The sequence below is a fragment of the Zonotrichia leucophrys genome, chromosome 6 (assembly GCF_028769735.1).
Source record: "Zonotrichia leucophrys gambelii isolate GWCS_2022_RI chromosome 6, RI_Zleu_2.0, whole genome shotgun sequence".
NCBI lineage: Eukaryota > Metazoa > Chordata > Aves > Passeriformes > Passerellidae > Zonotrichia > Zonotrichia leucophrys.
The window spans coordinates 19,410,294-19,436,674 of NC_088176.1; the positions used below are offsets into that span (position 1 = coordinate 19,410,294).

Genomic DNA, 26,381 nt, shown 5'->3' on the forward strand with positions numbered 1-26,381 from the left:
AAGCCGGCGGGCGCAGGTGGGGCCGGGAGGCGCAGCCCCGGCCCACGGGCCGCGCCCCGGGCCGAGCCGAGCCGAGCCGAGCCCGGGGCTGTGGCACGAAGGCGGGGCGAGAGAAGGACGCGGTGGGCACAGAGAGCCGCACCCGCTGCCCCGCCCCGGCAGCTCGACGGGCAGCGGGACAGCGCTGCAGTTTGTGCCTCCGGCCCGGCCAGCGCCTCTGATCGCCCTTAGAGCATCTCTCCAGTGACCGCTGCCCGGACACGGCCAGGGCCAGAACCCCCTTGAGAGGAGGGCAAGCCGAACTCGATAGTCAGGACAGCAAAAGGGAATGGGCGGTGCACAAGGGAATCGGGATGTGAGGGACACTGTTCCAGCACACACCAGACGGGGATGTCCTGTTGGTCCAGTTCCAGCACTAATAACAGCTGTAGCTGCACCACTGTTGCACAGGGAAACCAGGCCTCTACACCAGGACAGCAGTAGAGCAGAGATGTAGGCTAAGTATGTCTAGCAGCTGCAAAATCTTGTGAAAGGACCATTTTTTCCCAGGAGTGTCAAGCATGTCACTTTGAGAGTCTCACAAATCATTTCCCACCCCAATGCTTGTTGCACTTGCTCACTCAGGTGCTGATCTCCAGCAAGGCTAATGACATTCTCTGTGCAGGAATTTCAGACAGCATGACCTCTCCTACAGCATCACGTTCAAGGTGGAAGGCTGTGGCAAAGACTGTTGGTTACAGAGCAACACAGAGCCCAATGCATGTGGTGCATTATCCCACTCTTTCCAGAGAACCACAGTGTGAGGGATAAAATTGAGCATTACAGCACTCAAGATCTCCACAAGGTAAGTTGCTTTTCCTTGCACACACAGGGGAAGAAATCTAAGGGGACACAAATCAGTTATTTAAACTAGATCTATACAGGGTTTTTTAGTTATGCCTATTCTTTCTTTTTTCTATATACTGGTGCTTATATGGCCAACTACCATACAGTTGATTTGGCAGCAATATTTGAGAAGATCTGAGGAGATATTCTGATAGGAAGGGACTTGTGGAGCCTCAGTTTTTGATATAAGCTTCTAGCATCTTACCCATATTTCTCAGTCACTCACCAGCCAGCTGCACAAGCAACTCTTTACTTCTGAATGTGTGTTACATGTCCACAATCATTTAAGTAAGATGACAAGTAGTTGTAGACAGATGTAGAGACATTGCTGTTATCCCCAAGCACTGGTACTGTCCCTTTTCCCACCCATTGTCCCATATCTTTAACTATCAGATCCACTCAGACTACAAAGGCAGCAATCTTTATTTTCTGACACATTAAATTCTCACATTTTATACTTTTTTAAAAACTTCAAAGCATAAAAGTATTTTAAACAGTTTCAAATGTAAGTTCCAGATAAACAGAAAAAAGAGGGCAAATGACAAAGATGATGTTCAAATCCTCATGCAGAAAATACTCTTTCCCACCTTCCTTTGGCCTCTAACCTTTACTTTCTTGTAATAACCATGGTCTCCTGGGCCCCTCTGCACTGTAGCCCCAGTGATTGTGCAAGCTGGGGGAAGTCCTGAAAAATGCTCACTGGAAAAAGTTGCCACTCACGTACATGGGGGTGGCTCATCAAGTCTCATCCCAACCCTCAATTAGGTGACACTGCTCTGCACACAAACACAGCTTCCTACAACAAGGCTCTTCTCATTGGCACCCTTTGGGGAGGGAATGGAAACATGGAAATCAGGCCCTGCACTACCTCTCAGTGGCTGACAGCTTCATCATGTGGGGTAAGCATATTTCACAGCCCACTACTCCATTTCCCAAACATGCACTACCACTATTCACCTCATACTGGCTGTGGGCTCAACCCACTGCTCCTCAAACTAGTTAACTTAACCCACCTAAACAGAGGGGGAATATTTTCTACCAGATGCAAGCTGCACCAGAGGAAGCAGTCACACAACTGAGTGAATGCAAGCTCACCCCTCAATACACCATTACACTGTCAATTGCTCATGAAATCTCAGTTTAGGCTGCAAGTTTCTCAACTTCTTTGTGGCTGCCCATACTGAACATACACTTTTAGCTCATGCTTCAAACCTTACAGCACCAGGGTTTGCCCTAGTGCTAGGGGGAAACTGGCATTTATCTTCTCAAGAAGGATTTAACAGATGGAAAACAGATTAAAGACCAAGTGGTCTAACTCAGAAATTTAAGGCATTAATGATACATTCCCCTTGACTCCTAACAAGCTACAGCTCACACTGCTGGCAGTAAATGCAAGCTGGCACATTTTATGTTCAGACAGAACAAGGAGTAATGCCACTGCAGCCAGAGCCTCTGAAACAGTAACACTGCTTATCCACCTCTGCCTTTTGCTAAGAGGCCTTCATCTCCTCAGTCTCCTTTTCCCTTCCTATCAAGTGAAACTTCACAATCCCCATGCAGTCCAGTTTCTGTACAACTTCACTCCCCAGCTACACTAATGGAAGTGTTACTAGGACGGCCACAGCAGTACTGTAGACCTTGGTCTTTCTGACAATAGCCCCCACCTTGCAACTGCAATTGATACTGTTACTCAACTACTAAACCATGTTTAGAGACTGCTTCTCCATGTACTCTGGTTAGTGGCCTCCACAGGAGTGCAAGGAAGAGAAAAGTAGGTATTTACTGCAAGGTGAAACCACAAAACAAAAGAGAAAAGGAACCCGGTCACAGTACAAGGGTAAACTTGAAATGTCAAGTGGGGTTGGGGATTACAGCCAGAGCACTCAAATCAGTTGTTCTTACAGTAACTTGTCAGAGGCAAGTGACAATACTTGCCTTTTCAAAGGTATGAGAGTTAAACTGGATGGAAAATAAATGGGAGGTTAAAATACAGGACAATGATTTATCTTTCTTCTAGTAGATGGGCAGGAAACCAAAAGTAAAAAACACTGCCAGCCTTTCAAAATAAGACTGTAGAACATATAAGTCCTGGCGGCCACCCTAGTGGTGCCAATAACACCAGCTTAAGGATGGTTTCAAATTAGGAGACTAAAATTTAGAAATAAAACAGGGAAACATCCAACCATTCTCCCACATCCCTACACTGGAGCTGCCTGCCCCACAAGGGCCATGGGGAGGTAGCATTCCAGACAGGCTTTCCAGACACCCATAATGTCCACATGCCCATCCCAGGTGTTCTGGTGAGCAGATGGTTTATGAACTCCAACATTCTCAGTCACTTTCAAATTTGACAGAATTGACTTGGGTTGATATAGTGCCCCCACGGTAGCTGCCTCGCTTTTTCTTTGTTTTCTCATGACGGAAAGATTTGCCTTTAGTGTATTTCAGGATGTTGTTAGCTTTCTCACCCCAGTCGCCAGCTGCTCCTTTCTGTGAGGGATGGAGGGGGGGGAAAAGAAATTCAAGTCAGTACCCAAGAGAGCGAGGGCAATGCTCTGCACTTCCCCGTACCCAGCACAGCCCAGCACTTTGGCACAGGAGCAGATACCGCTCTCCCATGCGCCTCCTGGTGGAAGAAGGTCTCACCAAAACCACTCCCCAGAAGCACACCGAGCCTGCTCTGCATCAGGTACTTCAGATACCAATTGTTACCACTCTGGCACCACCTAGCCCTACCTTTGCTTCAAATGAGTTATCAGCCACACGGGCATCCACCTCAATCTCTTCTTCCCTTACGCGACGGAATGGAGAGGACGGCTGTTGGAAAAGAAAATGAGAAACAGCAATCACAAACAAACATACAATGTTCCTTTAGTAACAACCTCCTTCCTTGCCCTGCAAATACAGAACCCTATTCACATCACCTCAATCTTTAAGTGTTTCTCAGATTCACCATTCTTTCCCCACTTCAGATCAGACAGCTCAGGAGTGCTCCTGTGCAAGTATATCAAATCAGCTTTTGCCAGAATAATATGTTATGTGCACTCCCAAGGTTCTCCAGACAAGGTTAGAGTACTTAAGGAGATAGCAAAAATACAAATAATCCTGTGGGCCCAACCACCCAGAAAAACCTCTACTTGTTCAGAAGGCAGAGATGCCTCTTCAGCCAGCTGCCACAGTCCACCCTCACTCACCCGTTTCACCTTGGGAACTGTGTGTGGTGTTTTGGCTTTGATCTTTGCTTTTTTACTGTGTGGTGTTTCTGGCTCCTGAACATCTTCCCTCTTCTGTTTCTTCCCGACTGTGCCTGTTAGACGTACAGCAGCAGAACTTTAAAGGCAGCGTTGGGAAAAGTAATGGCTTCTGTTCCCCAGAAAGCAAACCCAGTTTGACACAGGTGTGAGAACTGGTGTCTGCATTACTTCACCCACAAAACAGACTGCTGTACCAGACACTAACAAATTCTGAGTCAGCAAGGACTCCTCATCCTATCCTAATGGATAAAGTTTTATGCAATAGGATAGCCCTATATGAACGATTTTGCATACCTGAGAGAGTTCTGTTAGCCAAAATTTGCCAGATTTTGGATTCATACCATATGCACTTGCACACATCAGTAGTGCATCACTAGTTGTTTTCCTTCTGGAGGGTTAATGATTGAGATTGTGCACTGGGGCATCAACTGTGGTGTCCCACTGCACACAGACAAGGTCCTCCAGCAGTCTGCTTTGCTGTCACTAAATCATGTGCATGCACAGATGGCAACTGGCAACAACTACACAGACATGTACTTCACATTACCACAAATGTGGTAATGTGCAGCCATGCAATGCAGACAAAAAAGATCCCACCAAATTCAAAACTAGCCCTTCCCTCTTACTACTGCACCAAATGGCACAAACACACAGAGATTAGAATAAGTATTGATTCATGAAGTCTTCCATTCATGCTTAGCTCAGTAACACTGCCTGACAGACCCACTTCCCACACTGCTGGTAATACCTCCATTGACTTTTCCAGTCTCTTCTTCAGAGCTGCTTTCACTGCTGCTACTGCTGCCACCAGCTGGCTTAGACTTCACGTTGTTTGCAGCTACTGCAGATGCTTTTGCTTTCTCTGTGGAGGCAGGGGCTTTAGAACTGTTCTGCACCCCCTTCACTGCCTTTTTGGGCTTCTCATCCTCTTCACTGGAACTGTCTGATGAGCTGCTGCTACTGCTAGAAGCAGCTGCCTTCTTCCCCACAGCTGCTTTTGCTGCCCCTGTAGATTTGGTGGCTGGTTTTCCTGCTGGCTTTTCTTCTTCACTGCTTGAGCTATCAGAGTCAGATGTGTCTGCTTTGGGAGCTGGAGTAGAAGGTTTGGACAGTGGCTTAGCCACTTTGCCAGCTGGTTTAACTGGAGGACCTTTCTTCTTCTTCTCATCCTCAGAACTGCTGGAGCTGCTATCTGAATCAGAGCTACTTTGTGCTTTCTTTGTGGCAGCTGGAGACTTCTTTGCTGCAGGGGTTGCTGCTTTAGTTGTGGGCTTCACAGGAGCTGCCTTCTTGTCAGAACTATCAGAATCTAGAATGGAAAGAAAAAGAGCAATCAAGGCTAAGTCTCATTCCTTTATTACAAGACCAGCACTCAGATTCAGTGTTAATGCACAGTACACTTCATCATCTGCTTGAAACAACATTGCAATGGGTATTCCTGTCCAACTACATCCTCAGACCCTGCCCAGAAACAGAAAGGTCTGAACAAGAACAACATGCAGATAGAAATTCTCCTTCTCTCCCACTCCAATACCTGAGCTGTCTGAGGAAGAACTGGAGTCTTTCTTTGCTTGTCCAGGCTTGACAATTACTTTTGCTGGTTTGGAAGTATTCTTTATCACAGGTTGTTTAGCAGGGAGCTTATTCCCTACCTTCTTTTTATCATCTTCAGAGCTAGAATCTAAAAAAAAACCAAAAAAAAAGTTCTTCAAGTTAAGAGGCTTCATGTGCAAGTTACTTTAGTGGTAACCTGTATGTAATTTATGGGTAAGTAAAAGCAAAATGGCTCAAGGCTAGGCAACTGGCAAGCATCTGATGAACACTTGAACAATCAAGGGACAGCATTCATTTTTCATGCATCTTCTTTGTTGGGAGAAAGTGGAAACAGTTTAAGTTGTTCACTAATGCATGCACAAGGAAGTAAATATTTGGAGAATAATGTAGGAGAAGAGGTACTGAATAAGGAATTTTAGAGAAAGTACCAGTATCGTTAAATGTGGGGAGAAGAAACATTGAAAAAAGAATCTATGTGGTAAGGGTCAGAAAAAACATATAAAAAATTAAGAGATAAAGTTGACAAAGCATGCAAAGCAAGGCAGCAACAGCACAGTATCTCATTTTAGCTAATTCTTCTATCAGATGAGGAAGCAGCAGTTTGAAAATGGAGACTCTTGAGTACAAATACACCTTTGTTTGTGCTACATGGATCTGGAATATTAAACCTGATCTATTCCAGTATTGCTGAACACTTTAGCAACAGCAATCAAAAACTTGACAACGAGGTAACAAAACCAGGAGACACAGAACAGCTGACATTCACTGGAGTGTCACACAACCTAGTGCTAGGGCTAGCTGTCTGCAGACAGACTGGCAGCTGCCATGCCACCAGAGATGCTGAGATATGCCACAGGACATCCTGAACTCAGAGGGAAATTGCAGCACATAGGGAACTTACACGGGAAATACCAAACCTGAAACCTGGTTGACACCAGAGACAAAGTACTGCTGCCATTTCTAGGGCCACATCAGAAGGGAGACATCTTCTAAGTCTAGCTTGAACTTCATATGGTGATCACACTTTTATTTCAGATACTTCTCCAAAAACAATGGAAAACAAACCCCAAAAATCTCAAGACAGATGTTCAAGAACAGTTTAACCATTAAACGTCTGTAAGAAACCTGATTCACAATTCCCTGCCCTTTCCATCCAGCAATATGGACTTTTCTACACTTGCCAATGGTCTTGTCTCATGGTCACACTCCCCCTTGAACTGTAGGCTGCTGGTTTTCAATTTTGTATCTTGCTATTCCTGGAGACTCTGAAGCTTTTAAGCTCATACACTAAGGCTTTTGGATACATTACTAGGGAGCAACTTGGCCAGTAAAAACATTAACACAAAAGAATCAGAACTTGATTTCTTGAATTACCTGAGTCACTGTCAGAACTGGATTCAGCCTTCTTGGTAGTCACAGCTTTCTTCTGGGGGGCAGGGGGTGTTTTAGCTACTACTGCTTTGCCTGAAAAAGCAAGTTTAAAATTAATAGGCCACATCCACACCACACCTTTGTCCCAAGATCCAAACCTCAGCAGAAGTGAAAAAGCTCCATTCTCAGTACACCAGCCACTCAGCCAGCCTACTGGAAGCCACGCAAGAACTTGGCTTATTCCCACTAAACTAGATCCCAATGACTTTTCAAATCAGCGTGTGCAAATGCAACCTGACCACAGTTCAGATCCACAAGTTCTACACAGTGTTGTTTGGAATGCCTTCAAATTAGTCAGAAGCTTCCAGAAGAGCAAATAGCAACACAGAGCAAAGAAAAACAGCTTTTTCAAGGAAGCCAAGACCTTGCAAAAACCTTGTTGGCACAATGTAGTGCTTCCCCTGCACCTCTCCTTCTCACAACATACCTGCCTTTGAGGGCACCTGCTCTGCCTCATCACTACTGTCTGAAGAGTCACTGCTCTCAGCCTTTTTTGCAGGAGCTTTAGCAAGGCCCTTCTTTGCCTGTGTTCCTTGAGGAGGTGGTACAGCACTGTATGGACCTACAAAGAGAAACACAGCATTCTGCATGATAAGAGAAACACAGATGCCTGCATGATAATGTGAACAGCACAAGGTGTTTGTTGTAGTTAGAATAAAGCACTTCTGCTATTCACTTCCATTTATTCCCCTACTGTAGCTACAATCCAACACTAGCTTATAATTTGAAAGATTATACCCACCCCATTGCTACCTCCTTGTTTCTACTGAGTTTAGGGTAGAAACCCTACTCCTCTTAGGGTTCAGCTCACCCAACCATCTCTGCAGAAGTTTTCTCTGCACTTTTAGAAGAATGGGAGCTTGCCAGCAAACTTTTACAGAAAAAAAAATCAGATATGTCAATTTTTCATTGTTTTCATTTACTGCCTTCTCAAATCCTCTGGTTAGAGAGTCAGACTGACCCTTGGATGATTGACCCTCTACTCAGACCGGCTCTCTACTGGAAGCCTAAGACATTATACCACACTGATCAGAGGCCCATTTAGCCCATCAGCTGAACTGCAACTGAATGGCCCTGGATACTTCACAAAAAAACCCTATTTAGTATTTTTTACACACCAGATTTTGGCTTTTGTTTTGCAGGGGGCTTTTCATCATCTGAGCTGTCAGATGAGTCCTCACTGCTGGAACTTTCCTTGGCACGTTTGGTTTTCCCCGGACATGCTTGAGCGGCTGCAGGTTTTGGCAGAGGTGATTTCTTGGGAACAGCCTTATCAAAAGAAATATACATTACAAAAGGAAATTCAGAAATCTTGTGGGGACAACTGGATCTTGTTTAATTCTGTGCCTCACTTAAGAGCAAACTCCCAAGACAAAGGGAAGAAGATTAACAGAGATTCTCAAATGCAAATTTTAAGAAACACACGTGTATCATTATCTTTCTAGCTCCTCTGCTATCGTTTTCTGCTCCATGAACCCCTAATGATGAGTTCCTCTGGACAAAAGGGCAGAGGACTGACTGGAATTTAGCAACTGCCACATGATTAAAAACAACTATGATTATTTTTGTGTTGCAGGAAACATTTTTAAATGCTTGCTAGTGGAAAACTCAAAGTAACAGCTAAACATGAAAGAGTCAGGACAAAGCAACTTTCTATAATGGAGACACAATACGGTTATGACACAACAAGATGTTTTGCTGTAAAGGAAGGAGCAGAGAAAGTAGCAAGGAGGTATTAGGGAAGAAAAAGGCAGTACATGGAGAGATGCCAGAACACATAATCCCAGCATATGAAGGAGAAGCAGGTGTAAGAGTTATATTGAGCACAGCATCTGTGTAGCCTGCGCCTGCAAGATAATACCCAGTGTTACCAGACTTCTACACTGTTCATGAAGTTTTTAATAGTCTAATTTACCTTTTTTGGTGGAGCCTTTTCCTCATCAGAATCTTCACTGCTGCTGCTACTGCTTTCTGCTTTTCCATTGACAACTTTGGTGGCTGCCTGGGCAGCTTTGCTTCCTTTTGAGAGAAGTAAAAAGGCACACTGCAAAACATGCTATGTAGATGAGGGTAATTACATTGAGCAGTGAGTATCTCAGAGAAAAAAGACCCACAGAAGCCAACAGAGCAGATTAAGTGTACTGCTTTTGCAGTAGTACTGCAAAACTCTTGGTTTATCCTACTGCAACCTTAGAGAAAGTTCTCTGGAAACTGTCTTTTAGCTCATGGGAAGTTCCAAAACTAAAGGCTTAGTAAAGATCTTCCCTGCTTTTTGAGGGGAAGACAATGGCAAATGCAAAACATAAACAGTTATTCAAACAGTATGGTGCTCAGGACCAGATGTTTTATTTGCATTCAGTTCTACACCTCTGTGTCAGAACAGACTAGACTGGAGTGGAATGGCAGTGAAAGCAGATTTTCAGACTGCTATGTTAATATCTATGTCTTTGCAGGTAGGTGCAGTCCCCAGCACTCCTCCCCTGCTTTTTTGATTTTGTACTTCACTCATGATACACAATAACAGGTACCTGATTTAGGTGTTGCTGGTTTTGGTGGTTGCTTCTTTGGTGCTCCTTCATCCGAGCTGCTTGAGTCAGAACTGGAACTCTCTGCTTTCTTCTGAGGCTGGATTTTGGCTCCAGCTGGCTTCACAACAGGTTTTGCACCTTTCTAAACAGCAGCAGGAAAAACTGATAAACCCTCAAAGTCATGAAAAGAAAACAAAGCTAATAAGATGGACACATGCACAGAGTGTAGAAACAGCTGTCTTTCACAGATGTTACCATTTAGATTTGAAAACACCAATCTGCTTAGTGGTCAGGGTCTGAAAATTCTGGGATAACAGTTCTGCGCTAGAAAACCTCCCAGAAATGCATTGGAAACCTCCTTTGCACATCAGTCTTCAGTTTTGCCTCCTTAAAATGGGGCAGCTCTGAGGCTGGCACTGTTCTCCTCCCTCTACAAATCACACTAGCTTGAAGACTGAAAATACTGACAACTCTAGCTGGTCTCCCCTAGTGTACAATGTTATCACTCTTCCTCCCCTGCCACCATTCTTCCTTGCCTCCACTTTAAGACCATGACCGCAGCAAGAAAAAGCTTTTTTTTACCTCTTTTTACCTAAACATACACATATATACATATATAAAGATCAAACTTATATACCCGGATCTTTCTTTGCAAAGGAAGTAAGCCCTGGCAGTCTTAGGATAAAAGAAGGACCAGATTTGGATATGAAACAAGGGTGCAGGACAAAAAATTTATTTTTCCTAGGACCAGTCCAAATTGCACTACAGAAATGTCTTTTTGCATTGTATCTGCAGCAGCATAGGCACTCCATAGTTCAGGACTGTTGAGCTCAATATCCCATGCAATTCTGTTGGTTAAATTTGCTATTATTCATCACTGTCAAACATGCATTAAGGCTGCTGGAAAGAAAAGCCAACCTTTGCTGGCTTCTTCTCCTCCTCCGAGTCTGAATCATCACTGGAGTCCTCACTGCTGCTCTCTGCTGTCTTGGCTGCAGGAGCTGCTTTTGCTTTGGGCACAGCTGATGCTTTAGCTGCAAATAAGGGACAGCATATATTGATAAGTTAATTGACATTTTTTATGTACCTATATCCTGCACTAGTGGGTATTAGGGCTAAAGGATATATAAAGGTCATTAAACCATAACTGAAGTTCACAACACTGACTTTGTTTCTCGAGCAGTGTGTGAGACTGCTCTAAAATGGGTAAGCAAAAAGATAAAACCATTCTAGAATTTATCTTTGTCACACACAAATTAAAGTGCAGTTTTCTATCACCAAAAATGACAGCCCACAAAGAAAGAGCACCCCTCAAACTGAGATAATATTAGCTGAGTCTGCACACCTCTCAGTTTAAGAAGCTGCTGAACAAGTACAGACAGGTGCTTGCAAAGAGAACCACTGCAATGTTGTGTTAAGGTTCCAGACACCCAAATGTGTTTTGGCCAAATCCATTTCCTGGTTACTGATTGCTTTTCAGTAATGTGGAGAAAAAAAAAAAAGTTTTGTCTTACATTATATTTACAACTGCCCTTATCAAATAAAAATCAGATATAAGTTCAAATGCAGCTTTAGGATGGGTCAAACCAAAGCTAGACACACACAACCTTGTGTACAGTGATTAATAAATGATACAAGAACACTTGCAGATAAAATGGAAAAATACAGCTCACCACACAGCAAAGGGATGTATTTTTTGGTAGCACTAGTACACGAGCTCTAAAAGAAAAAGGGTAGCAACCTCACACAGGCAGCAGGTGAGTATGGATGCCTGGCACTTCTTTGGAATGGCTAAAACCTTCCATGGGACACAAACTGATGTGCCTAAATTTTAGCAAGATACAGAGATCACTCTTAACTAAAATTAAGCTATCTTCCATGCCTTGGGCAAAAGACCAACCAAAATCGAGATCAGTCAATACAAGCCTAATCCTGATAGCTGCTGAAAGGCCTCCCAAGAGCTGCTGAAGCTGGGCTCTAAACGCACGTGAGAAGCCAGCGCCAAACACAGCCCCGGCGTGCACAGGGCCGCGCACAAACCTACCAGGCTTCTTGGCCGGGGGTTTCTCATCCTCCTCGCTGGAGCTGTCACTGCTGCTGGCCGACGGCTTCCTCTTGGCCTGGGCGCCGTTCGGGACCAGCTTTCTCTTCTTGGCCGCTGGAGACCTGCGGGAGAAGGGCTGAGCGGGGCCTGCGGGGCGCGGGCCGGGTGGAGGGGCCCGCACCGCGAGGGCACTTACCGCAGCCAGTAGGTGAAGATGTCCAGCAGCGAGGCCGCGTTGGGGTCCTGCTCCTTCTAAAGCGAGAGAAGCCGCGTCAGCCAGAGTCAGTCAATCGCTGAGCCCCCGTCCCGTCCCGCCCGCCCCGCTCCCCGCTCACCGCCGCCGCCTCCCTGGCGAAGGCGCGCGCCGCGCCCTGGCAGCCGCTCTCGCGCAGGAACGCGAGCACGAGGGGGAACAGGTCACTGGGCACCGCGCGCCGCTCCGCCATGATGCACACGCCGACACGTGCTGCGCGCGCACGCGCTAACGCCTGCGTGCGTGCCTACGTGCATGCCTGCGTGTGCGCGCCGCCGCGGCCCCGCCCCTGCCGCTGCCTCATTTGCCCGCGCGGCGCCGCTCCGGGGCGTTATGGGAGCGCGGGCTGGGACCGGGAGGCTGCGCTCCCGGCGTGTGGGCATAGAACCGCTCGGTATTGGTGCCTGCGCCAAGACAACGCGCAGTGCCGAACGGCTGCCTGTGGTGCAAAGGCAGGAGCGGAGCTGGGAACCCAGCAGTGCCCGCTCGGCTCTGGAAGCGGGAAAACTTAAACTTAAGTCCGCTTAAGCCTCACCAGCTTACTCCTATTTGTAATGCGTTTTAAATCACCGGAAGGAGAATATTGAGGGAAGTCTGGAGAGCAGGAGTTGGGTTGGTCTAGGGAGGAGAAGCAGCTGGAAGCTGCGGCCAGCCTCGGCGCTGGCAGAGCCCTCAGTGGCACAGCCCGGCCCGGCCCCGCTCGGCGCTGGCAGAGCCCTCAGCGGCACGGCACGGCCCGGCCCCGCTCGGCGCTGGCAGAGCCCTCAGCGGCACGGCCCGACCCGGCCCGGCCCCGCTTGGCGCTGGCAGGGCCCTCAGCGGCATAGCCCGGCCCGGCCCCGCTCGGGCAGCGCGGCGGGCAGGGCTCAGCGCTGCTAGCGGCGTTCGCCGGTAGTCAGGAAAATGGGCTGTGAAGCAGCTGGACCCGTACAGAAGCGTACTGAATACTCCTACTAAATCCTTTTATGTATGAACTAACGTGAGACTGTGTTGCAGAAAAGAAACTGTTCGCAGGAACTCATGTTTCCTAGTTTTTTGGAGTTTCCCTCTACAGTAACCTACAGGCTGCAAGCTTCATCTGCAAAGCTCAGCAAACTTTTATGCTTTTGCCTACATTGGAAAGGAAAAGATGCAGCTTTTGCTGTAAACTGTGGTTACTTTAAGCCCCGCTGTGTGAAGTAACTGCCCTGAGGAGGCAGGGAAATAACTGTGTTTGCTTCACTGGCTCACTTCGCTTCTCCTCTGGTTAATGAGTATCTCCCTCTCCAGCCTGGCTTTTGCCAGTTCGTCTGTTCCCTGTGCTGTGTGGCAGCTGCTCTTCAAAGGTGTGCGGCTCTCCGGGTGTGTTCCCCTGTGTTGTGCCTGCAGCTGTCCAGATGACCTGGCAGGGAAAGCTGTTTTGTCCTTGTATTCCTCAAGACAGTATTGAGAGATCCTAGGATCTAAAAGGCAAGCAAATGCAAGAGATTTATGTTACTGCTTGTGAATTCCTTTGTTCCCCTCACCTACTCCCAAGTCTTTTTAGTCCTTCCCTTGTCTGCCACGTGTCTTTTGTTAAGGCTGCAGGGAGAGCTATGCATGGGATCTTTTAAATATTACAGTGACTAAACTGCCCCCAGCACTTGAGGTGAGGAGGCCCCAGAGCAGAGCAGGCCAACCCCCTCCCTTGCCCAGCTGGCCATGCTGTCCCTGATGCCCCCCAGGACAGGCTTGACCCTCCTGGCTGCCAGGGCACTGCTGCTAATGTTCAGTTTGCCATCACCCAGGTCTGTTTCTGCAGCACTGTTCTCCTGCCTCTCATTTCCCAGCTCATCTCGGAAGAGAACATTTCCATTAGGGGTCTCTGGCCATTCCACTCTTTCCATGACCAAGAAAAAGTGAAGAGAGGTAGCATTAGTATTCAAATACATACTCAATCCTTTCCTTGTTACTGGTTGTAAGCACCTAGCAAAAAAAGCATTGGCTCCAGAAAGAACAATCTAGTCATTTTCTTTGGACAGGGAGAAGACAGACCCTTGAGAATAATGCCACAAATGCAGCTGTGTTCGTATGCTGCAGTGAACTGAAGTGAGGAAAGACTTGTACTGTCAATTTTGGGCAAGGTAGGATGAAATCCTCCCTCTATTTCTTCTCTCTTTTTTTTCTTCTTTAATTTTTTCTTTAGGACATTTGTAAGTGATTGTTAGGCCTGCCTACTGTGGTAGGGTGTGGAGGGGCTTTTGCCTTGATTTGCTATCTGAGTTTTTAGTTGGAGGTTGCTGAAACAACACACTAGCAGTTATTTTACTCAACTCATTTGTGGAGGCACATTAATTTCACTTTAGAGACTTGGGAAGTTTAAATGCTGAAGTGGCTTTGCATTGATTAAATAAAATGCAGAGTATCCTAAGTGACACTGACTGACATGGAGAAGCCCTGTGGGTTCCCTGGAAGCTGACTCTGCTTACCCTCTCTGTGTTACTGCAAGGCTTTAATGAGAGAGAATTTAAAAGCTCATTTCATAAGAGCATGCTGAAATTCTCATCTAGCATCAGAAAGATGATTTTATTTTTAACTTTTTATACTGGAAGTTGGAAAATACACAGCTTAACAAGAGAAAATGTGGAACAGTCATAAAGTTGTACATGTGGTTATCCATCTGTTAAAATACTTCTTAAAATATACTTGCTGTTCTGTAATAGTAAAATAATTGGCTTATAGACTCTCGTTTCCAACTAGTTAACTTTTGTCTTTCACATAAATCCCAAGTTGGTTCTGTATTTGCACACTTGTCCAGTGTCCATGTGTTCTTTATTCTAGTGTATCTTTTTGGGATGATTCAAAGGGGAAAGTTTCTTCTTTGCATACCTGGAGTTACTCATAAGGCTTTATCATCAGGAAGTGCTTTTTTGTTCTAGTACTTCCCTATTGAGAGAAAAAACACCTTGGTTTTGGAAGACAGGCAGTGGCACAGGGTTTGTAAGCTTAAAGTAGGTTTTGAGTAAAGAAAGATTTGGAGGTAACAAGAGAGTTTGACTAACTTCTAAGATAGAATTAGTTAGTGGAAAATAGTTGGTTCCTTTCTGCTTGTAAGCACCTCTGTTCTAACATTAGTGGTGACGCTAAGCTGCGTACAGAATGTTCACCGACTGCCTTGACTGGGAAGCCAGGTTGTAAGGGGTCAGCTTTTGCTGTGCTGAAGTGCATCAATGGAAGATCTCACTGGTTACAAGTATTTCTTCGAAGTTTGCAAAGGAATAGGCTGAATAATTTAGGCAGAATCTGTTGCTTTGTCTTCAGTGACAAAATTAGTAAGTTGAGTCCTACTCTCTTAACAATAATCGTGTTTTTCTGCTGCTTTTTGTGTCTGTACTCAAACATGGACATCTTACAGAAAGGGGTGAATTTCATTTGAAAGCAGCATGTTCTCAATGAAAATACAGAACATCGAGCTACTTCATTCTGTAGAGGGCAACTTCGCTCCTCCCTTGGAGTTTTCCTTGCTCCATGACAAAACCTAAGTTAGGGATGAGTATAAAGCAGGTATCGCTTGTTATTACTGTAACACAGCCTTTCCTCGGCCCCCTAGGGAATGTGTGATTGGAGCAGCGGGAGGGGGCAGTTTCCCTGCTGGGGGCAGAGTCCCGCCGAGCACCGGAAAGGCGACGCGCGGCCGGGCAGGGGCCGCCCGGTGCCCGGCTCGGCAGGGGGCGCCGCGGGCGGGAGGCGGGGCCGGGAGGAGCCGGGGCCGTGTCCCGAGTCCCGAGTCCCGTGCCGCGCCGGGGGCGAGGGAGCGGCCGGGGGGGATGCGGCACCGCCTCGCTGCGCCGCCGATGTGAGGGACGGGCAGCGGCCCCTTCCCCGCCAGCCCCGGACCATGGCGGCCCCCGGTAGGTGCCGCGGGGCTTCTCCGCGCCGTGCTCCGGCGGGCCGCGGCTCTCCGCAGCTGCCCCGCGCCAAGCGGAGCGTGGCGGAGCCCTGCCCGCTCCCCCGCGGGGCGGTGCCGCTGAGGGCTCTGCGCGCCCCTGGCGCTCCGCTGCGGGCAGAGGGCGAGGGGGCTCCGCTCTCCGCGCTCAGGGAACCCTGGCGCTCTTCAGAGCAGCGCTGCCTCCTGCGCTCCTAGCCGGGCTGCAGCGCTTTCTAGCTCGCCTTGCTTCGCTTGTCTGGAGTTCAGGGCTGCTGCTGGTAGAGCTTTCCTGCGTCTAAAGTGCACTTCGGCTTGGCAGATCAGCGAGCTCTGAGGGAGGGTGTTCTGTAGGGTAATTTCCCCTGTCCGCCTTTACTATACTTGCATGTTTTTCTGTGATGTTTCATAGAGAAGTCAGTTTTTCTTAAATACTGCTTTATTCTTTAGCACCACTTCATTTTGGAGGTATAACGTGGTGCTCCTTGCCACAGTGGCCCAGGATCCCAAGCTGAGCTGGTTTGCCATAACTGAAAGTGTTTTAGCTGACATATGTGCAGGTAAAACTACCTAGAACAAGAGCTGCAGACTGAAGGGGAGAGGGGTTTAGCCTGTATTGTGTAAGTCTTGCTAATGCCCAATTTGCAAGTTCCTCTCTTTGCAGGGAAGCATATGGGTTTTATCTAAAAAAGGAAAAAACGTGCCATTCTCAGGGTGTGAAGTAACATTTGCGTTTCATTGACCCATATCTCCTTGTGAAGTAAAAATAAGCTAAATGGAGGCCTCAGGAGACTTGTGGGCAAAACTACTTTTCTCTTTATAAACAGAAGGTGATTTCACACAGACCCTTAAAAAGAGAACAACTTTAGATTAACGTATCGTAATGCAAATCTCTTGTTCTTCTCTGTGGAGTTTGGTTTGCAGAAATTTTGTCTGCTTTGATTCTGTTATTTCCTTTTGCTTGTTTACAGCATTTTATTTAAAGTGAAGATTTTCTGTTCCAGTCAAGGTAAGAAGTCTCATGTGATCACCATTACTGTGCATTCCGTGCATGCAGAGAATGCATGTATTTCATCATACATCACTTAAATACACACACTTCACATACTGAAATGTGGAAGGTGCTGAGGACTTCTCTTAACGGCCCACCAGCAGTTTCTATCACTTCCTGGAAGTGCTCTCTCTTTTAAGAAGTTAATTATTAAGACTCTTTGAGTTGCGTTTCCTTTATACCATGGACAGTTGTCTCTCATGAAGAGCGAATTCCCATCTATCAAGGATTGTTGTTTTGGACAGTATTATTTCTGTATGCTCCATACACATGAATCACAAATCACACTGCAACAGGTTACGTAGTGCCTTTCTCATGTAGTCAGAATTGGAGATGGATTTTTTTCTGGCAGATGAAAATAAATTGTTTGCCACTGCATATGGTCCTCTGAGTTGGAATGAAGGATTTAGTCTCAGTTTTTTAACCTGGTCTGTGGACAATCATGGATTGTCTCCTGGTCTGGAGAAATCATGGTCTACTTATGAGAGGTATGTAAAAGATGACAGAGAAAAGTTTTGTATTACTGCAAACCCTGGATATTCTTTATGGGGCCCACAAGTACAATGGAAAAGTTTATGATCTGTAAATTGAAAAAGGGTCAAACCTTTTGGCTTATGGAATGAAATAATAGATAATAACAGTGGATAATGTAAGATGTAGTTTTACCCAGAGCTGATATGCCAGCTTCCCACAGAATTGTTTAGCTATTTCAGTGGTAATCAGAACCTAATGATATGGCCATAAGCCACTATCACATGTTTGGGCTGAGCCTAAAGATTATCACCTCACTACGTGCAGATATAGTCTGGATATGAGCCTGATTTGTTTGCTTCTCAGAGAGAGACTGTGAAGACATGACATGGTCATGCATACTTCTCTATGCTTGCCATGAGCATATGTGATTTTTACTGAATTGTTTCATCCTCTTCCATTCTATGTGTGGTTTGTGAGCTAGGGAAAGCTTTCTATCAGTATTTGTGCTGTTTAATTTGTGGGGCTTACACTTCAATTATAGGTCTTAGGCATTTCTATGGTACTGGTTTGTAATCTCATCAGTTTGTTATCGTTGCTGTGTAGTGAAGGGTGCAGTTTAACACTGGAGAGGCAGTTACAGCTGGAAAGCATTCCAAAGGTTATGGTTTATCACTGCAAACTACAACAGAACTGTGCCTTTACGATTTTCTATGAAGTAAATGAACATGCCCTGCAGTATTGTTAATAATGCTAACATTTTGTAAACAGAGGCAAAAGTATTTTTAATACTCTAAGCTTAGTAATCCAGTAACAAGGTATTGTTAAAATTTAAACTAGATCACACTTGAGAGTGTGAAAGATAGACTTGCACCAGCCAACCATTTTTCTTCATCTTGCTGTTTTATATAGTGTTCATATATTTCTTTCTTTAACTGAAGACTTTCCCGAAACCAATCTGTCAAAAGCATTGTCAAACCATCTATCTAAGGGCAGGGTTTAAGGAAATAAAATGTTTGGTGTTCACCAAAGGATTTCCCTATATGCTTATGAGAGGCAGAGTATACATTATGTTTTGAACTGTATTCTCTTGAGTTTTTCTGATGTTTGAGGAATTGTGAAAAACCTCCCTGAAATGTTCTGTGTTCTTTTTACATGGTTCCCTGAGGACTGGACAGTAGTTAGTGCTGCAAAAGCAGCTATTTGGTTAGACAAATAATAGCATTGTCCAGGAAGGAGAGTCCTGAGTCATTCTTCTTTTAAAGGAGAATGTTGCAATTGAAGTTATTTCTAGATTTTTGGGGAATTTTTTAAACAGTCCCAATGCTGACTTCAGCTTATTTAGCTCTGCAAGACCCACTTCCAGTATTTTTGCTTATGGACATGGAGCGTTACTTGTGCTCTACATGTGGAGTCAGTAATTTTATTTCTCAGTTCTCGTTTTAGCAGCATTGCTCCTCAGTTGATTGCATGTGTGTAAAAGGCTGTAGGAGCTGAGGGAAGAAGGCCTGAGGGGAGCTGGTGCAGCTCTGTTAAGGGAATGGTGTTCTTGTAGAGCGGTGCTAGCTGGGAAATCAACACCTTTCCTGAACACCAGAGGAAGTTCCTTCCTGCTGGATGCAAAGGTTGCCCTGCACTGGCAGGGAATTTGCAGTGAGTCTGTCCAGTTTGCATCCTTTATCTACCTAGCAGAGAAGGGAGGGATTCTTGCATACTTAGTGCCCCTGCAGTGCAAGGCTTGTTTAAAGTCAGTGGCTCTTCCACTCTGTCTCCAAGCACAGCTGCTTACTTTCATTGAAAGCCTGGAGAAGGGCGTGTTGGCTCACAAGGGGAGCTGTGGAAGCTGTGTGATTGTGCTTCCTCAAGTGAATGGCAGGATTAGTTGTTCCATTTTATAGAATGTTAAAGTGCCCAGGAGGCCACTACTAATTCTTCCAGAGACTGGAGGTGGGGCTGCTGCCAGAGCAGAGAGCACCAGGGTAGGACTTTGAGAGCTTTGGGCACACCTCAGAGAGTCATTGTGTGGTCTCCTCATCTGTTGAGGTTGGGCTTATCTGGCCGAGGCGCAATGCGTGGGCTCCATTCTCAGCAGACAGTTGTGCTGTCCTTTCCCACTGTCCTGCATGCAAATCAGCCCAGCGCAGTGGAAGCAGAAGTCTGTGGTATATCTCCCTTTCTAGAATAAAACTTGAATTCTGCTTGGTTTTCATGTTTTTGCTCATGTAATTCTGTTGGTTTTGCCTGGTGGTGTTCAGCCACCATCAGTGATATGTTGGCCATGGGAGTGTGTTCACTGGTGTGAAAGCCATCTTATTTCACCACAGTTCTGCACTCTTCGGTTAAAGACCCCAAGGTTTTGAGTCCCGAGGACTCCACTTTGAGTTTGCTGGATCCTCTCCTTTGGGAATGTTGTCTCCTACAAGCCTCCATCTGTGGTTCTGTATTCATTCCCAAACATGCAGCTGTCCTAGTGACTGTGTCAGTACTGCCCTGGCCACGTTCTCCATAGGTAGGAGATCATCCTTCCACTGCTAGAGACTTCCTTATTTATGCAGGTAACTGGAACGCTGTTGGTCAAGCACTGAGCACATCTCCATTCTTCTCAGTTGCACCACTTCTGCTGAGCTGCTGTTTAAAGCTGTTAATTGTATAGTTTAGGGCTGGGGTCCCTCAGCTTAGACATTGTTTCTGCCTTAATTTCATAATGAAGGTTCTGGGGAAGGTGATGGAGCCAAGTCTTTGGAGTCTGTGCAATTTTGGTTGAATTTTTCTAAGGTGACTGTTAAACTGTCATCTTCAGGTAAATTCACTCTGCAGATGCTCTTTTTGGCTGCCAAATTTTAGGCATTGCTCTCTGCTTTAATTGGAAAAAATTGCCTTTGCTTGCATCATGATGCAGATGAAAATGTTGACATTTAAATAGTCAAACTGGAATTAGTGACAATTTGTTAACAAGACTTTAAATGCTCAGCTCTGAAATTTACTGTGGACCTGAGCTATAAACTTCAATTTTGAGGAAACTTTTTCATTAGTAAATAGAAAAATTAAATTTAGACTTAAAAGCTTCCTTGAGCTTGGTGGGAGAGCACTGCATCATGTCACACTGGTTGAATTTGCATCTACTCTTAGCAAGCTGTTAATATTTTTGTGCCAGAGCACTGAAATGCATGAGTCTGTAGGTAGAAGCTGTCTCTAGAGAATTGTGGAAGAAGTCAACTTTGGTGGGCATATTTTGGCCTGTCTTATGGCCACCACCATTGTATTAGTTCTTTCCCTCTAAAGGGAGGGAATTTTTGTCACTCTAAAAATGGTTGGGAAAGCTTTTGATGGCAATTTTGAGGAAGGACTCTAACACAGCCCTGTGGAATGTCTGAGGCCTGAAGGACAGAGTGGCTGTGGTGCAAGCACTGGGGCTGATGTTCCCTCAGTTGCATGCATGCTTTTCAGGCAGTTTGCTTTCTGCTGCAAAGAGAGCAAATATCTAACACCACGGGGGCCATAGTGACTTCCTGTAGGCGTTGTGTGACCTCATTTGTTATTTTAGGTGTGCTGTTATTTTTGGTGTCTGCTTGGGCATGTAATGATCTGCAGTTGCGTTGCAGAGACCATATAATTGCCTAAAATGATTTTAACTTTTCTTGTGAGAGTGAACTCCCCTTTTCAAGCTAGTTTGTTCTGAAGGTCTGGTTTTTGTGGCTTTTTTTTTCCTTATCAGAATGCTTTAAATCTGTAAATCTCTGCGTAGTTTTTTTCTCTTGAAACTACATAGGGAATGCTCTCCTTTATAGGAAGACCATTTTAATTTTTTTCATTTTTAAGAATGAAAAAACTACTTAAATTTAGTGGAGTAGATGCAACTAGGAGTTAATTCATCCTTAGAGTTGCTTTGTGGCAGTGAACACCTCACTTTAGATAGAGCTACTGTTTTTTTGAAATGCTTTGTAGCTTCTGATGGGAATTAGAGACAGTGCTGTGGGGCTTTGTGTTCCAAAGCTGTGGGTGAGTTCATGGTTTGAATTTAATCCTTTCTCTTGTGATCATCTCGCACCTGTACAGGAGCCCCTGGAGAATATGATGTGCTGATTGTGTATGCAGGTGACGCCGCTGAATGGTGCCAGTACCTGCAGAACCTCTTCCTCTTTACTTGGCGAGTGGGAAAGCAGCGCATCCTGAGCTACCGGCTGCAGGACAGCTCTGCCATCTCCCAGCAGGAGCTGCACCTCTTCAGCAGGAGTCGGAGTATCGTCCTTCTGCTTTCTGCTGAGCTGGTGCACAGTTTTTACATTCCTCACATCCAGCAGAGCCTTCAGGAAGCTTTATGGCCCCCGTGCAAAGTGGTCAAGCTGTTCTGTGGTGTTACGGACTGTGATGACTTTTTGACCTTTTTCAAGGACTGGGATCAGTGGCAAGAACTCACAAATGATGATGAGCCTGATGCTTACCTTGCAGCTGTTGAGAGGGCTATTTCAGAAGGTAAGACCATAGCTAGGAGCTGTGCTTTCTTCTTGGAGGAGGGCGATATGTGGTGCTGTTTATTCTTATTTTTACACTGGTAAAGTGCTTTACTTAAAGAGCAAACTAAAGCAAATTGTCCAACTCTTGTAAATAAGAAAGTTATGCAAGCAAATTTTTCTATGCCTGGTTGGTTGGTCCCTAATTCAGCAGCAATATGCCTGGTCAGTTGGTCCCTAATACCAGCAATTCACAGAGAACTTCTGAATTTGAGGTTGTCTTGGGTGGCTGCTTTTGAAGCAAATTGAAAATGAAGACTTTCTATATTTAAAATTCTGTCTGTAAATATTGTATTCTGTAGTTTATTGACCCAAATCAATGGAAAATTGTCTTTTTAAAATTTATTTTAGGGAAAAGGATTATCTTTTTCTTCAGACTTGTTTCTGTCGTACCAGAACCAAAATAAAGTCTAGTATGTGTTCTTTAACATTGGGCCTAAAATCAAAGATGTAACCATACTGGCAGCAGATCACTTTGTTATCTGTGATGAAAAGGCAGAGATTAATGAAGAATTCCACTGGTGGCCTTAAAAATAACCCAGCCAGTCTGAAGGTGATCCCCTTGTAACTAATGTAGAGTACTTACTAGCAGAGAAGTATTAAGAGCTGGAGACCACACAAACCCAATATACTGGGTTTTAATTGATTCCAAATTTTCCTAAACTCTAGAAGAATGTGTAGAATTACTTTCTCATGGTTTCTGTTGAAATGAAGGTGGAGAGCTCTGGGCAGTCGTGGTGGCCTGGGTATTTTTATGGCATTGCCATAGGTAGGGTTATAGTGTTCTTTGTCAGCCTCAGCAGGACTGGAATCCTGTGGTTGCATCTTGGCTTAAGATTTATCTCTATTCCATGGCATAAGTGAGGCAGTGTGTCTAATGTTGTGTGCATAAAGGCTCTGGAGTCTGACTTCTCACTTCTAAAGTCCTTCTGTACCTGTGCTGCAAGTTAGCATGGGCTGAAACAAGCTGTGCTTGGCTTTATGTAGGTGTTCTGAAAGGGAGTTTGGGCTTGGGACTATTATTGCTGTTTCTACATGACAAAAAAAAAAAATCAGCTTGTTTTCTGTTTTCTCACTTTAATAAGCATACATTGATCTCAAACTGATTTCAGCATATCTAGAAAACACTTGACTGGGAGAAAAAAAAATGATGTAAAACTAAATTCATTTTCTGTAACGTGTTCCAGACAGTTTGGTACACAAAGATTCAGAATTTCTGGGCTTTGGTTACTGTTATGGCAGTCATAGCTGATGTGGCTGTCACCTGCATGCCATGTCAAGTTTTTGGTTTGTGCAAATCAGAGCAGTTGCAAAGGTGAGCCATCTGCTGTCACTGTGGTTCTTGTGAAGGAAGAACCTATTTAAGGTGGGCTGCTTTCATGGCCAAAGTATTTGGATTAATGTATCAGATCCTACTTCTGTGTGGGGAAAAAATGACTCTAACCTCTTCTATTGTGTGCTTCTATACAAGTTCTGTGAATGGCCTCAAATGCAAATGTTCTGATGTTTCCTCTGAAGACAGCCCCAGGTGTACATAGTTCTTTTTTTGGTTGAAACTGTGAAAACTTTCTTCTTGGCTGGTAAAAAAAAAATCTGCTGCATGATTTGGTTGCAGCATGAGTAACTTAAAATATTTGTGACAGCAGACCTCTCCCACAGAGAACCACAGCCTCTGCTCTGGTCTTAGTTAAATTTGAATTTTTCCTGATTAAGGCAGCCCTTAATTCTTACAGCACTTAGCAGAGAAAGTTCATGACCATATTTGAAATTGTTTGGGTCTGGGTGTCTTCCTCTGGGAAGTTCTTCACATGCACTCACCTGTACTTCTAACAGCAGCATCAAAACTAGGCCTGATGCTAAAATTACTCTGCTTCAGCTTTGAAATTGCTGACTCCTGAGCTAGTGAGGCCTGGTACAGGGCTGCAGGATGCAGTCAGGGCAAATTCTTCTCCAGAGGCTGCACACTGGCCCTGTGCAGGCTGTGCTGTTGCCTCTAGCACAGCTGTTGGTGTTTAGGGCATCATGGGACTATGGCACCCAGACACCACATGCTGAAACTTATGTTAATTTTTATTATTTTAGTAGAAATTCAGAAATGAGGAAACATTTATCTAGCCTTGTTGACAACTGTGTGCTGATGCTGCCTCTTGCTCTCTTGTAGATGTGGTATTTTTACTTCTAAAGTTTCTCAATTCTGGGAAAACTACAGAGCACATGAAGGTTTGCATTTGCAGGTACTCCTCTTATCTGTGGTGAAGTTTTTTCAGACTATGCAATAACTGTGCTAAGGTGATAGAAATCATAGAATTATTATGGGTGGACAAGATTTTCAAGATGGAGTCCAACTACTAACCTAACACTGCTATGTGTACCACTAAACCATGTCCTTCAATACCACATCTATGTGTTTTCTTGAACAGTTCCAGGCATGGTGATCCCAGCACTTGCCTGGGCAGCCTGTTCTGGTGTTCAACCACCCTTTCAGTGAAGAAATTTTTCATAGTATCCAATCTAAGCTTCCCCTGAAGCAACTTGAAACTCTTTCTTGTCCTGTTGCATGTTACCTGAGAGAGTCTACAGCCTCCTCTCTGGTAGTTGTAGGAAGCAGAAAGTTCCCCCTGAGTCTCATTTTCTCCAGGTTAAACAATCTTGTTCAGGATGTCTGTACACAGCAGCTCAGGTCCAGCAGGGTGCAGTGACCAGCTGCTGCCTGGCCTGTGACAGCTGTGCTGTGCATTGAGCAGCTGGGAGTCTGAGGCACAGTCTGAGGCAGTGATCTTTCTCTTCCTCATGTGTTCTCAAAGCTCCTGTGACATTTCAATTGCTTCAGGGTATTTGTCCCTACCTATGTTGCTTTGAAACATTTCAAATTTCCCACTTGAAAAGCTGATGTTTCCAAAGCATTTACTAATTCATCAGTGGCTTTGAGCTCTCTGCATCCAAGCCATCTCTTGTGGGTAAAAACACGGGGATGTCCACATGTGCCTGAGATGGCTGAGGTGGTAATTGAATATGACAGCAGCAGTGAACTGTGCTGCTGGAGGACAAGCACAGCCTTGGCTGAGCAGAGCTCTTGTGCACTGGAAGAGACAAGAATGAAAGATGAGTACCAACAAACTTTTTGTGAAGTAAGAGGGTCAGAAGTCAGTGTAAGGAAACATATGGTGAAGATGGAGGGCCTTGGGCTAGTAGAAGGAAGATGAGAACTTTTTTTAACTTTGTAGGTCAGGAAGAGCTGAAATGTTATGCCACTTTCAGAGGAGCTCATTAACAGATGCCAGAGACCATGGTAGAAAGCTTTTTTGAGAGGGAAATGGCATAAGAACCACATAAGCTGTATAATTCTTCCTCCTGTTCATGTCAAGGAATTGAATTGAATTTCTGGCTTTCTTCTGTTGCACTGATGAAACCACAGATGAGACTTGAGATCATATTCAGGTTGGAAGGGACCTCTTGATATCATCTAAACTTTCTGCTCAAGCATGGTTAAATAAAGCAGGTTGCCCAAAACCATTTCTAGTTGGGTTTTGAATGTCTCTGCAGGTGGAGACTGCAGCACTTCACAGCCTCTCTGAGCAACCTGTTTCAATGTTTGACCACCCTCAAGAGTAACAAAATGTTTTCTTGTGTTCAGAATGGAACTTCATGCATTTTAGTTTGTGCACATTGCCTCTTTTCCTGTCAGTGAGTACTATGGAAAAGTCTGGCTCCCTCTTTTTCATTTTCTGCTATCTTGTCCATATAAGATTCCCCTGAGTCTTCTTTTCCCCAGGCTGCAGAGTTCCAGCTCTTGCAGCCTCTCCTCTTATGGAAGATGCTGTGGTTCCTTAATCATCTTTATGGTCCTGTGCTGGACTCAAGCTGTAAAGATAAACCTTGGAATAAGCTACTCAGAATTTAAGGTCATGTTGGACAGATGTTCTCAACCCAGATAGGTGAAGTTGTAGTACATGTGAGATTCCTTACAGCTTTTTGTTTCTGTAATTACTTGATTTATTTGTTTACTTTTGCTAATAGCTGCCATTTAGGGCTAGAGACCTAAATTCACAAAGTATTTTTAAACTTGATGGGAACTATCATGTGGTGTTTACTTCTCCACTCTCAGTGCTCTGTAGAGGAATATGTTCTGAGTAGTTCTATCTCAGCTAATTACATCCAGCATTGACTTCTGCCAGCTGATTGGTCTCGAAGATGTGAGGTGGTAGCATGCAGTTCTCTCTCCCTCCTCTTTGAAGGGGTAAAATTAAATGAATTCTTAAAGCAATATTTTTCTCTGTTCTATCTTGTTCAAACATAAGATGTGGTTCTTTGACCCTGCTCACTGCAGAGGAGTGGGTGAGCTATTAGTCAGCCTCTGGGTGCAAATGAGAGCCTGCTTTGTTATATGGCAGCTCAGCAGCCTGGCTGGTTCTCACTGCCTGTCAAGGAGAGGAAACTGTGACGTCTTGCACAGGAGTTCAGGTTGAGAGAACGTGCTGGTTGCATGCCTCTCTGTGCATGGGTATGCATGACTGAT

At 45.0% G+C, this 26,381-nt stretch overlaps 2 protein-coding genes across 2 annotated transcripts in view; one reads left to right on the forward strand and one right to left on the reverse strand.

Annotated features, from left to right (window-relative positions):
• Positions 1-1,284: 1,284 nt before the first annotated feature.
• Positions 1,285-12,223, reverse strand: NOLC1 (nucleolar and coiled-body phosphoprotein 1). The gene is made up of 14 exons (XM_064716985.1): positions 12,032-12,223; positions 11,893-11,948; positions 11,697-11,818; positions 10,571-10,686; positions 9,653-9,794; positions 9,040-9,143; positions 8,243-8,393; positions 7,552-7,686; positions 7,068-7,157; positions 5,674-5,820; positions 4,888-5,448; positions 4,080-4,192; positions 3,622-3,702; positions 1,285-3,375 (listed from the first exon to the last, which is right to left on the reverse strand). The coding sequence occupies exons 1-14, from the start codon at positions 12,140-12,142 to the stop codon at positions 3,217-3,219; spliced, it is 2,088 nt and encodes a 695-aa protein (XP_064573055.1). The 5' UTR covers positions 12,143-12,223; the 3' UTR covers positions 1,285-3,216.
• A 3,460-nt stretch (positions 12,224-15,683) lies between these two features.
• PIK3AP1 (phosphoinositide-3-kinase adaptor protein 1) overlaps positions 15,684-26,381 on the forward strand; it is a 34,131-nt gene continuing 23,433 nt past the window's right edge. The window contains exons 1-2 of the mRNA XM_064716254.1: positions 15,684-15,818; positions 21,411-21,827. Of these exons, the coding sequence (XP_064572324.1) occupies positions 15,806-15,818; positions 21,411-21,827 (430 nt within the window). The 5' untranslated portion in view covers positions 15,684-15,805. The remainder of the gene's footprint in view (positions 15,819-21,410; positions 21,828-26,381) is intronic.

Excerpts from the sequence above, each read along its gene's own strand:
- NOLC1 (XM_064716985.1), bottom strand. The coding sequence starts at position 12,142 with ATGGCGGAGCGGCGCGCGGTGCCCAGTGACCTGTTCCCCCTCGTGCTC. Across the intron at positions 9,144-9,652 it reads ACCAGCAACACCTAAATCAG|GAAGCAAAGCTGCCCAGGCA; the intron begins GTACCTGTTATT and ends TTCTCTCAAAAG. Across the intron at positions 3,376-3,621 it reads ATAACTCATTTGAAGCAAAG|AAAGGAGCAGCTGGCGACTG; the intron begins GTAGGGCTAGGT and ends CATCCCTCACAG.